Below are 13871 nucleotides of genomic sequence, written 5' to 3' on the forward strand. Positions count from 1 at the left end.
GATTTATACACTACAAAATATTACTTGTTATCAAACCTCATTCTCTGTTAACTTTTACAATCTTGCTTCTTATTTGGCCACACTTGTTAGCATTTCCATCAGTTTATCTTACCTTCCATCTACCTGGACTCTTCTCCACTGGCTAAATTTACTATAAAGACAAACGAAGAGACCCTGCAATAGAAACTTTGCATATGGACAAAGGGAAGACAAGATTTGGTACTCCTACCCAATGCATAGCCAGACTGCAAAGACACTTTCTCCAATAGGCCTTTTAAGGTCCTCCATACAGCTGTGGTTCCCATAATTTATTGTAATTTGTTGGACAGTGCCATTCTTTCCCACACTTTTAGACTTAGTTGTCATAGCTGGGATTACATCAGTAGCAGGGTTTCTGAGGTCTAGCAGTTACTTTGTCAGCTTGATTGACATAATTAAGTTAATTTCCTAAAATGACCGTATCACTTGACATTGTATATGATGTGGAAGCCAATCTCCTGAGAAGGATAAGTACCGCTTGTCTTAAAAACCATGTTTATTTTTACCTTATTGACCTACAGAGTGTGAATAACTTACCATTTACATAGTTGACAGCTTCTCTAGAAAACTGTTAAACATTTAAAATTTTGGTTATCACACTTATGTGGGAAGAAACTGAAGGGGAAAGTTAGGTGCAAGATTTTTCTACTTGCAAATTCTACAGATCAAGTTTTTTGTAGTTAATTGTTGGAGACAAAACAAATTTTGAAATTCCTCTCTTTGGAAGCAATATAAGAAGTCCAACATTAAGAACAAAGAAATAATCACAAAATTCTAGATTTGTGACATTCCTATCGGTTTGGATTATTTGAAAATGCACACCAAGAAAGAGAAACATTCTTGATTTAATAATCTGGTGGATGTACTAATGAGTGCTGAAAGGAAACTTTCAAATGACTGATGTAACATGATTTCTTAACTACTCAATCACTTGAAAAAATATAACAAGTTGAAAAAACTTAACAGAACGGATATAAAATGACTGAAAAAGGCCATTTGTGAGGAGGGGAGTTACCTTTTATCACCAGATTTAAAGAAGTGACCGATTTCTATTCGATAATTCTTATTGTGTCAACAGTTTTTGATGTTTCTGAGCAACAAACAATACTTTTAAATGAATGTGTTGCCATTTGACTATTGTTTAATTACTACCCAGGTTTCGGCCTTTTATGTTGCGGCCAGTTTTGAGCTTGCTGTCCTGCAATATATGTTAATGACAACCTGAACCAATCATCTACAGTATTCTCTAGCAGTTGATTAACAAGAGAAAATTCATGCAATGACAAGACTTAACAGAATAGAATTGACATGCTTTCCTTTCCTTCAAAGACTTGACTAATGAAGGAAAAATGGTAAGCTGGCAACAGTTAACATAATGGATCACTTTAATTTGTTTAGCAATGCTTTCTCATTTCTGGTTCCAGTGGGCCCTGGGATGTCAAACTGTCACGGATTGTTATTTTGGAACCATGGTTACGGTCAATTCAATTTTAAAGTGTTGTAATAAACAATACAGTTTAGAATGCAATATTTCCTTGAAAATATATGTCCTACTTTTGTAAGCAACTACCTCACAAACCATTTATGAAAGTCTTATTTTTCGGTTTATCAAATTCCTGTTTTCCTTTTAGGTTTTTGTGTGCTTTTGGCTTCTTCACTTTTTCCCCCCTATGCCTGTTCCTGCAAATGTGGATGCTTATGACTGTACTGTCCATCTCTTAAAGGCAAAGTAGCTGTCAAAAATTATGTAAGTACTTTGCTAACTAGAAATTTAAATAAAATTATGCATCACCTGACCCCAAAACACAGCAACTACAGTACATCTTAAAGTATGAAAGCAAGCAAAATTATTCTTCAAAGTCATAGCAGTGAGCATCATTCTACAACAAAGATAATCAGTGAGAGACTACAAACTGCATTATTTGATCAACTGAACAAAGTTTTGGAAACTTGTATTGAATACTGAGATGATGACATGTAGATAGATTGCAATATTGAACTACGAAGGTTTTAAACAACATGTACCCCAAAGCCAGTATATAGTGTGAGTAAATAGTGTAGGAATTTCTTGTATTTCAACACAAAGCTATTTCCTGGAACATTTTTGTTTCCTACTATGCCTCCAACAATACTTTACTATTTTCTATAAATGAAACAAGAAATGCAAAAGTAAAAGTACAACAAAAGAAATAAACTTTTATTTTATACAAGTTTAACTTCATAATCTCATAGGCAATTTCTCTTATTAAATAATAACAAGTCACCTTCTGCCCTCATCCACTGAAGAATATAAATAAATACAAAATATGATCGAACAGTCCTTTCGATTAACAAGAGAAAATTACACATAAAAAAGAGAACCATATGTACGTAATATCACAGGTCTTTATCATATCGATAAGATGATGCTTGTTAAATAAAATGTTAGCAAACCTTCTGGAATGTTGAGCCCTAGATAAGACCTTTACAAAGTCAATGAATTTGTTTCAGTTCCTGTGGACATCTCATTACTGAGATGCATGGTCATAGTGCAGTCACTAAAATACTGTTCATATTTGTAACTTTCAGAACACAACACTGTGCAAATGCAAGTCAATAAATATGTTGCCAGCACACCTTATCACTGTCACATTCACATGCATCACAGATCACCAGTAGCTGCAGGTTGCTTGTAGTAAATGTCTTTGAAATTGTCCACCCACTACATTCAGATGTAAGTGATCACTGATTTATATCTCACCAGAATTCGTCATTATAAAGCGAGGAACACAGCTGGAATAACTGATGCCACTATTAATCTCCATACTGAGGTGATAGCAGTTGCTGCTCCACCTGTCTTTTCATTCACCCACTTTGCACAGGGAGTCATCTTTATGATGAATCTGAACATGCTTTCAATTATATTGGCAGGTGTCGGCTCTGCACATTTCTCTTCCATTACATTCACAGTACATGTCTGCATATTTTGCATTGCCCTGCAAGTAAAATATAAAAATTAATTTACCACAGAACAAACTGGGGACATCCACTTAGTTGATTAACATTTTACTACTAAACACTGATGAAATCTTGTTAGTATGAAGCCTGTACTTTTGAGACAAACCGTGAAAGAGGAATGCTAACAAGCCACAACAAATTAAATTCAATTAATATTCATTCACAGAGTACTCACACACACTCCTTTTCACCCAGGACCAACTGCGGAAGAGATTCTATGTTAGACTTTTCCTGAGGAACCAATTTACCAAGAGTTGAATTCATACATTCCTGTATTTCAGTTGAAGTTTTATTCAGGCAATCTTGACCACCTTCTGCAATGAATACTGCAAGAAATATAAAATAAGCATCAACATTTACCGACAAATGAGGCATACCTAAGAAAATCAGGTTGTGCATAATTCATTCTTACATGCAATACGATCACCCTGCTTGTGGCAAATAAAATCCAGAATTGCATTTGTTATGTTTAATGTAGTTCGAACACTTTCTTTCTCTGCCTCTTCCAAACAACCTTCAGCAGCGTCTGTAAAGTTTTGAATGCAGTTTTTCAAGACAGGAGATTTGCTGCAACAAAAAAAATTATACTGTAAATGTTTCCAACATATGTTTCTTGAATACACAAAGTGACAAGTTTCTCATTTCATCAGCAAGTACAAGCACATATGGTTGTCAAACTCCCAACTACTGTTCTCTCTCACAATGCTATACTACCAACTAACAATGTGTCAGCAATTACTACCTCAAGAAAATGTCTAATCAATGGCTACAACCGTGCAATTTTGGTTAGAGAATTTGCCTTCGCAACCTTCACAGCTAAAACAAAATTCTGTGCATGGAGTCCCCCATTCTGAATCTGTCAGACTGTTGGCTTTGAGCCAGTAGTATTTTATGTATAAGTTTATCCATGTTCAGAGGGTGCCAGTTCCAAACTATGTTCAATTAAGGAAATGCTGTTCCAGTTGCTGATACGAACTTTATTCAGGAAATGGCCAGTTTGACATTTCTCTCTACAGCTTAGTTTTGGGTCCACTTGAAAATGGCCTACTGTAAAGGCCAAAAATGATTGTGGACTTGAAAAGTTCTTATTAACAATGGGAGAGGCATTTGATTAACTGTTGTATCTGCCCACAGCCAACATTAGTGATCTGTCAGTACTGTGTACTGTAGCACTGAAGTAGCTACTGCCAAGTCCTTCGTTTCACAGCAATTAAGTTATTTGTGTAGAATGAGTAATAGAGTAGCCTGGTTCAGAACTGCACTACCTACAGAAAGCCTGATTCACCCTCCCCTTCCAACTTTAAACCTCTCCCAAACAATGTTCAAGAAAGTTTGCAGACTACAAGTGTTCTATAGCAACTGCTGATGGGTGCTGTTACACTGAGGATTAGGAAATCTGGCCATTATATGGAAATTTCTAGTTCAGTGTCTCAATCCAGTCCATAGCTGTAATCTGTCACTAAAGTTCACTTTCACAATTTGTGACAAAATTTAATACCTTTAACATAATTATTGAATACAGAAATGCAAAACATGGATAAAAATTAGTGCTTGTGTCTCTGCTATCAGTTTCTAGACACCTTTCAAGTTTATGTACAGGTTTCAGGTATGCTGATCAAATATGCTGCAACAATAAAGGTTTCATATGTAACCATTGTATTAGTGACTTACTGGCAGTATTCTCTAGACACTTCATCCAGCTTTCCAACCGGCTTAGCATCTTCTACCTTCTGCTGAAGTTCTGTAATGTTGATTAGATTCTGAATACAGTCCATCAATTCATTCTTCGCATTCTGAAATGGAAACAGTAATTTACAAATTGAGTAGGTTATTTTTATTTCATATTCCAGAGATTCACATTTTGATATCACAAGATAAGGAACATGTCAGTTTTACAAATCATATTATGTAAACAGCACTAACCAGTTTAATAGAAAATCATCATTCAGCTTAGGTCCTATTACAGAAAAATTCTACAGTTTGATAAATATTACAGAAGATATGTCATAGAATAAACACATTTACAATAATGGACAGCATCACATAGATTGGACATGTATCTGAAAGTTACAGTACATGGTACTAATCATTGTTGTTCAGGAACTTTTTCACAGGATAAAATGACTTTTGTAATAGGAACTGCCTTAATGCTTGCTTTTTTTAACTTGTCTGCTAAACAATCTCTGAAGGGAGGGCATTAAAAATCTTACAATCACTTAACACACTTCTGTATCATACTCAGGTTTGTATCTTCAGTGGATATTGTCTTTTCTTCTGGTATCATGCGAATGATACACATAATTAGGTTTGAAAAGGTGCTTTCTTTCCTTTTTAAAACACATCAGGGATATATGATATGTTGTGCAGTGGATGCTAAAACCTAGTTCCTTAAAAATATTTCTGCATGTGGCTCCAGAGTGGACTCCACTTTTGATTTTTATAGCTCTTTTGTGCTGGTGTCAGGAAGTCATTTCTGAAAGTATTTGTATGGAGTGTAGCCATGTATGGAAGTGAAACATGGACAATAAATAGTTTAGACAAGAAGAGAATAGAAGCTTTCGAAATGTGGTGCTACAGAAGAATGCTGAAGATTAGATGGGTAGATCACATAACTAATGAGGAGGTATTGAATAGAATTGGGGAGGAGTTTGTGGCACAACTTGACTAGAAGAAGGATCAGTTGGCAGGACATGTTCTGAGGCACCAAGGGATCACCAATTTAGTACTGGACGGCAGCGTGGAGAGTAAAAATAGAGGAAGACCAAGAAATGAATACACTAAGCAGATTCAGAAGGACATAGGCTGCAGTAGGTAATGGGAGATTATGAAGATTGCACAGGATAGAGCAGTATGGGGAGCTGCATCAAACCAATCTCAGGACTGAAAACAACAACAACTGCTTTTTTCTGTATACTTTGCATCTTTTTCCAACAAGTGCCTGATTTCTCCAAAATCCAAGGCCACATGCCATGAAAATAACCACAATAAGCTGATTAATGGCTTCCATGTTTCAGTAAGTGCAAATGTAGTGTAAAGCGCAAGTTTCAGAATTCAGGCCTTCACACAGATCCAGGACCAGTTTAGTTTGCTATTTGTATGTAAGTACAGGTATTCATATTATACACCCTAGCTATGAACTGGTTACCTAGTTTTTCCTCATTTCTTCACCTCTAGAGAGTATGAAACAATACAGTTTGTTTTAATGTAATTAACAGAAAGAGAATGAATGTTATACAAATCCATAGCATTCCTAGAAACCTTACTAGCTGAAATGTCAAGTCAGGCCACCAAATAATCAAGTAGTGTAGAGTCATCAGCAAAAATGAATTTAGAATCCATATACAGAGGTAGATTATTATCATCAAAAATTAGGAAGCCCAGAACAGATCTGAGGCACTCCACACATCAGAGTATTCTCATTCTGCTGATGCTGAGACCACCTTGACTAGCCTATCAAGTACAATTTCCTGTTTTGAAAGAATCCCTGCTGCACCACTTATGCCTAGGACATGTAGGTCTGCATAAAAGCATTTGGAAGCACTCAAATGCTTGACAGTTCACCAAATATTCCAAGCACCATTTATTTGTTGGACTCCAAAACATTGGCACAAAATGTGAATACTACATTTTCTATTCATAGCTCCTCCTGGAATCCAAACTGACTGTTGCTGAAGATGATATGGGCACAGAGGTGACCAACAATCCTGGCAATCAGTTTCTCCAAAAACTTTCGAAAAATTTGTCATTAGTGAAACTAACTGATAGTGTGCAGTATTTTTCATATCTCACTTCTTATACAGTGGTTTCACAGCTGCATACTTAAGCTTTTCAGGAACTATTCCTTGCTTAAGTGATGCATCAGGTGTCAGTCTTATATGGCTGCAGCACTCATTCAATAATTTGCTAGATTTAGTGTCACTCCAGCAGTTTTTACTTTTCAGAGATTTAATGACTCAATTTCTCAAAAAGTGACTTGTTACTTTATCTGTTGTGTTGTACTGGGTACAATGACTTGCAAAAAATTCATGACTATATATGGTGCTTTGCAATCCAGTTCATTCTGTTTTAAAAAAATGTTTGCTGAATATCAATAACTGCTTTTGGATCACTTACAAGATGGCCATTTTATTTAGATATTTTCACTGCAGTTTTCCTTGTTTCCCTAACTACAACATTCTAGATAGGCTAATTTCTATTTTATTGTCCGAGTCATGAATTTTTGCCCTGAGGAATGCGTTTCTTTGACAGCTGTATGATTGTTAATATAATATTAAAGTTGTACTGCTTTATCTTATTCGGCTCATTTGATCTCTTTATTACTGCATGAAGGCTCCTTTTTCATTCTACAAGAAATTTTGATGTCCTCTAATCTGTGGCTTGATTGACATTCTCCATCACTCACATTTTACAAAAAGGTTTTTCTCAAACAAAATTATAGCCTCATCAATAAATATATTAAATGTGAAGTTTATATCAACAGTACAATATACATGAAACTAGCCTACACTTCAGTAGATGTTTAAAGTTTTCCACAGTGTGTTTATAATCCTAATGCTTTTTCCCAATAAAAGTTATTTTTCTTTGTATGTGGAATATAGAGAGCAACTGCCCATTATCACAAGAGACGCCATCCATAATATTTTGTACTGTAATTTGCTGTATTCAAACTATTTGATATTCCATGTGGGTTTAAGATTTACCACAGAATTAATACAGTGACAATTTATTTTGGAAACACCAAGGCAATGAGAAATTAGCTCTTTCTGGTGACACACACACACACACACACACACACACAAAATTACCTGAGCACGTAAGAATGCTGCTTCACCTCCAACTTTTCTACATTTTTCTTCTACTTTCATCTGAGTATCCTGCACAAGTTCTTCTACCGTTTCTTGGGGTATGTCATCCACGCTGGTTGGTATTTTTGTCACTCCTGATAAACGCTCTTGCACATTTTTTGCCAGCTCTTTAGTGTCAATGGTATCAGAGCTGCTAATTTCGGCACAAACCAGACCTTTAAGAGAATTATTAATGTTAATCGTACGAAAAACCATGAAATCAGAACACAAAAAATTCAAATGTAAGATTACTTGGAATGAACGAAGTTTAATATTGATATTGGATAGACTTTGAACGCTAATGTTCTCCGTGCTCTAGAAATCGTATGCATCAATTGAACGTGCCGCCTGTACGTACAGAGTTTACCTATAAATATGACTGAAGTCTATGGATTATATAGCTCTGCGTAAAACACATAGGCAAACGTTAAGAGCCCAACTGGGTCTATTGTCATGCCTTCATGCTGTCTTGTGTAATAGCACGTAGAAGATACATCAGTCTAATCCAGCAATACAGTTAGCCTAGGGGATCTACTATTCACGTTCATTCGGAATTACAGTGTCACCCGTCCCCGTTAATTGTTTATAGATGACTGCGCCAATCGTATGAATCAATATAGTTTGAATTTTTTTAATTAATTTATTTTTTTTACTTATTAACTCATTCTAACTACTTAATGCGACAAACAGCTGCGGGGATCTTCAATCCTTTTCCTTTTGTGTATCCGTGCCGTGCTTGTTAAAGTGTAATATTTGAAAAAAATGTGAGAAACATTCTTCTGCACAACCGAGCAGTCCGTATGCGATATGATTACACCGACCTATGCCCTCTGTCCTGTCAAATCAAGGTAACAACACAATCACGAACGCAGGCACTTACCTCCAATAATGAATACTAAACCAGCGAGAAACTTCATTCTTCACACTTGAACTTAAGACTTGCGAGTCTAAATCAGTACTGGTAGTCGAAGAGTCCGACTAGCATACAACACAGAAGTCACGGTGTTTGACTCTCTTCTAAACACCTCCGACCTCCACGACAACGACACTCCGACTGACTCGACTGCTCGCGTCTCACGTGTAGCACAGCTACCGTTACAGCGCTTCCTCGCGGCAAGTCGCACGAACTAACTTATCCCCACTCCCGCGGATTTCCCCTGATGCGATTGCCACATGATTTGTTCTATGTCTTAATAGGTGTGTTGACAAACTTCGTGCAATTCGCTTCTCGGCTAGTGGGACTGTAAGGTGAAAAAGGTCTCAAACAACACTATTTTAAATCCATATGCCACACACAACAAACCAGTACGGACCGCATGGTGGACGGTAGGGCCTATCTATCTATTGTAGCGTTTCTCTTGGGCTAATTTTCGACAAAATGTGCGCTAGATCAGAATTGCAGGAAGTGTTTCTCATCTCAAATGGCAGAGAAAAGAAAGGACGACTTATGAATATATAACTGTTAAAGAAGTCCGGCGACAGAGCGAAGTTCACGAGTTCCTGTGCAATGGAAGAGCCAGCACGTTGCGCTGAGCAAAAGTTCGGCGTGTTCCGAGTGGTATTACAAGGACAGAACTGAAATCCGTTTACACTGGACGAACGAGCGAATTATCCCACCAATAAGGTGTTTGTTGGTTTGGAAAAGAAGTTCAGTGCAGCCTGAAACACTAAACAAAGATAGATTCAAACGAATTTGTGGGTTAACAGAGTACGATGAGTGGTAGCGAACGCATTTGGAATGATGTAACAGTTTTTAGACATTAACAGAAACGACTTCTTTTGAAGCCAAAAACCGCTACTTCTGTTAACCTTAGCATGTATATACCTACATAGTATCTCATGCTGATAAAGAATTAAGCGATGAAGAGGAGTCAAATTCAAGCATACAACTTCTGGGACACATTGCAAAGTTTCCGGCGCTTAATTTTTCTTGCGTTCAAAAGCTAGTTATACAGAAACATCAAGCGTTACATAAAATTGAAGGCAAATTTTCGGACCACGGAAGTCCCTCAATGTGGATTAATGGAACTGTACAATAGTTCATAAATATGTTGTTTAAACAGAGTAACGTGAATGGAATTTTGGGAATACAAATAAACATTAACACGCTGAGCGGCATATGACCGTCGGCGGCCACAACAGAACCGAACGTGTGGGGTCGGGTAAACCCTACATTCGCCTCTGTTAACACTTTTTCGTGCCACCACTCTGACATGTACACGCCTAGTTTCGACAATCGCGGACGGCTACCGATGTTCATGGTCGTATCGGGTTCTGGGAAGTGGGAGAAAAGTCTTCTACGCCGGGAAAATTTCGGGAGAAAAGTCATTTGCTATGTTTCAAACTATTGCGTATGTCCCATGAATATAGGTTGCTTCAAATGTTAAGGATCTCTCGCAAACTCTTCGCTGGTACAGTTCGTTATAATTAAATATAAGGTAAAAACACAACGGCAGTCTAAGTCTTCAAGAAGTTTATATGTAAAACAGAGCAGCACTTCTGAAGCATAAGTAGTGGTGTAGTGTTTAGAGGGTCATTACTCGACCCTGTGCTCCAGTTCGCATCACGCTACATATATTTTTTTTTCTTTCTTTTTAGTTTAAGGAAACTATGTTCCGTGATATTTGATGTCATGTACCTACAAGAGTGCTGTCTGCCAGCAGTGAGTTGTCATTGTCGATAATTTACAAATTAAGCATAGAAAACACAGATATGCCATTAAATGCGCGAAATACACTGATCATCTGGTAAAACGACTCAAAATAAAAAAGCGTACAAAAGACTGATTCATTTGAAAAATAATTAAGACTTAATTTATTCTCGGCCGTCTATAAAGTACAAAAGAATATTTATAAGTTCGTTATTTTAAGCGTCTCCCGTGCCTAGCTGGTCAAAGAAGTGAAACGTCAGCATGCGTGCGGCGGTCGGCGTTTTAACAAAGCTGACCGTAGACGTGGCCTTAGCGTGATTAACTTGGTCGCGTCACTTTGTAGTGCGACGTTCTAGTTCAAATGCGCTGCTGTGCAAAACTTACGGACGAAAGAAACGTTCACCTGTTGTGTGACTGCTTCAGTATAGTACACAAGGTAGCTGCAAGAAATACGCAATGACACTTTTATTCAAAGGAAATGATTGCACTGAAGTCACAGCGATTTATGATGGACCCCTGGACATAACAAGAGGCGAGATATGGTTTTTAATATACGGGACAATCAAACTAAAACGAGACAGATGACAAACAGAGTAAACTGTTCACTATTTCAAAAGTAATTTCCATAACTGTTAATACAGGTACAGTACATTTATCCCACTGTGAGACAAGATGGTCAATGCCTCCGTAGAAAAATGTTTGCGGTTGCCTACCGAACCATAATTGCACCCAGGAGTGCACCTCGTCGTCTGAAGCAAATTGACGGCCACGAATGTCTTTCTTCAGCATTCCAAAAATATGGAAATAGCATGGAGAGAGATAGGCAGTGTGTGGAGGATGAGTAATGGCAAGAGAAACTTCTGTGGCGTAGTCGAAACAATCTTAGCAAGATGCGGACTAAAAACCTCTGCAGCTTCGCTGGGAAGCCCTTACACATCCTTCATACAGTCCTGATCTCCTCTCATGCGATTTCCAAATTTTTGGAACGCTGAAGCTACATATTCGCCGTCGTCGATTTGCTTCGGACGAAGAGGCGCACGCCTGGGTAGAATCATCGTTCCGTTGGCAAACACTAACACCTTTATATAAACACGTTGACCGTCTTGTCACACACTGGGAGAAATGTATTAACAGTTATGATGTTTACTTTTGAACTAATAAGCAGTTTATGGACTTTTTTTTCCAGGTGTCTCGTTTTCAATTGACTGACCTTTATAGTGTGTGTGATCGCCACGGACGGCTATGCATGCCCTGCAACGTGCTTCAATGCTGGCCACAAGGTCGGTAAGGAGTCCATGTCGTAAGGCGCTCCATTCCTCCGCCATCGCAGTTGACGGCTGCTGGACGGGCGCTGACGCATGTTGACGTGCTGTGGTATGTCTGCTCAGCGCATCCCACAGTCACTCGATGGGATTTAAATCGGAGAGAAGGGCAGGCCAGTTCGTTCGCTAAATATCCTCTCGTTCCAAGAGCCCCTCCACTTGCACGGTTCAACGCAGTCGCGCACGGTTACCCATAAAAATGAAGTAAGAGCCGAATGCATACACTCATATCACACAAACAGATGTTTTAACTCCGATGTCCAGGGCACACGGTATCCAAGCTGGAGTACCTCAGGGAAGCATCCTGGGGCCCATATTGTTCAACCTGTACGTTAATTACTTCCTAGCAACACAAAATACGACGTTAGCCATCTACGCGATGACACAGCCATCCCTGCGCAAGATTGGAAACCGTCGAACATAAATTCAGAGCTGCCGAGCCTTGGTTGGAACAAATGTTCAAATGTCTGTGAAATGTTATGGGACTTAACTGCTAAGATCATCAGTCCCTAAGCTTACACACTATTTAACCTAAATTATTTTAAGAACAAACACGCACACCCATGCCCGAGGGAGGACTCGAACCTCCGCCGGGACCAGCCGCATAGTCCATGACTGCAGCGCCTGAGACTGCTCGGCTAATCTCGCGCGGCGTTGGTTGGAACGATGGAGTATTAAAGTAAACGTTGACAATTGCGAAGCAGTTCTTTTCACACGCAGACCGATGCTACTGCGCAAACATCAACACTGTAGACAGGTAACACTACACGCACGCCCCATACGTTTCCGAGAGAAAGTCAGATATCTTGTGGTGACTGGCTGGACCGGAAACTTAATGGGGGGGGGGGGGGGGGAGAGCATATTGATTACGTTGCCAACAGAGCGAACGCGATGCTCAAACAAATCAACCCAATGCTCAACAGGGAAAGTACATCGAATAGGAGGGTGTCGAGGTCCATATACATGACACTGATTACACCTCTGATGACGTACGCAGCTCCCGTCTGGGTGTACGCAGCTTCTACACGCCAGCGCCGCTTACAGATCATACAGAACGAAGTGCTACGCATCATTAGCAACGCTCCATATGCATCATTAGCAACGCTCCACGCTACATACGCCCCGTAGATCTTCGCAATGGATACCGCCTTGAAACCCTCAAGGAAGTATTTAAAAAATACGCTATACGAAAATACAAGAACTCGAGACACTCGAACAATCCTTTCATTCTTACTCTGGGAAAGTATGGTCACAACCATACGCGGCCAAAGACTCTACTAGCTAGGGCATAACCACCTATGGCAAGCTAACATAACATCCACATGCGGCAACATCGGCAAGACTCTGCACATCAGCAATGCTGCCTGGATATGCCAGCTGCTGCTAAAGCCGACCAACAGGCTACAGCAAGGAAACCTACAAGCTCGCAGACTGACGCACAAACAAACCGTCAACATTACCCTACACTGTGAATCTGATATATGACCTAGAGGACACAAAACGATGATGAACCTAACTGCTACAGGTATGCTGACGCTGCCTAGAAATCAACACCGGCACTCAGAGGCAACCGCCGAGTAACATCACGTCACGACAAAGGTATCGATCTGCATGATACCCACTAATAACAAAGCCTACCCTTACATGACCGTTACAGGCAGCAAGAAAACCACTACTGCTCTTGCAACCCGACCCAACTATCGCAGAGGTTTTTTTTTTTTTTTCCTTGGCTCTTGCCTTGGCACTTTTTTTCCTCTGCCCTTCAAACCGCTACCCTTCGTTCAACTTTCGACCCAATCTGTCTCCAGATGAGCGCGTATTAATGGTTAACCTTAACCAGACGTACGCAAACATCGCCGTACCCATATCCTGCGAGACCTCACTACACAGGAAACTAAACATTATGCAAAGAACACGAAGTAAATATTCCTGAATTCCAATCAAGAACAACTGCCAACATGAGAAACATAGAAGTAGATATTCTAGGTGTAACAAAGCAGCTTAAATCACTTAATAAAG

The 13871-nt window shown here is 39.1% G+C and overlaps 1 protein-coding gene across 1 annotated transcript; it reads right to left on the minus strand.

Moving 5' to 3' along the window:
• Nucleotides 1–2209: 2209 nt before the first annotated feature.
• On the minus strand, nt 2210–9009 carry LOC126355920 (27 kDa hemolymph protein-like). Its single transcript, XM_050006474.1, has 6 exons — nt 8761–9009; nt 7842–8056; nt 4708–4829; nt 3449–3603; nt 3212–3362; nt 2210–3014 (listed from the first exon to the last, which is right to left on the minus strand). Exons 1-6 carry the CDS (start codon nt 8795–8797, stop codon nt 2792–2794), a joined length of 903 nt encoding a protein of 300 aa, XP_049862431.1. The 5' UTR covers nt 8798–9009; the 3' UTR covers nt 2210–2791.
• Between the last annotated feature and the right edge of the window lie 4862 nt (nt 9010–13871).

Source organism: Schistocerca gregaria, chromosome 1, assembly GCF_023897955.1.
Source record: "Schistocerca gregaria isolate iqSchGreg1 chromosome 1, iqSchGreg1.2, whole genome shotgun sequence".
Taxonomy (NCBI): domain Eukaryota; kingdom Metazoa; phylum Arthropoda; class Insecta; order Orthoptera; family Acrididae; genus Schistocerca; species Schistocerca gregaria.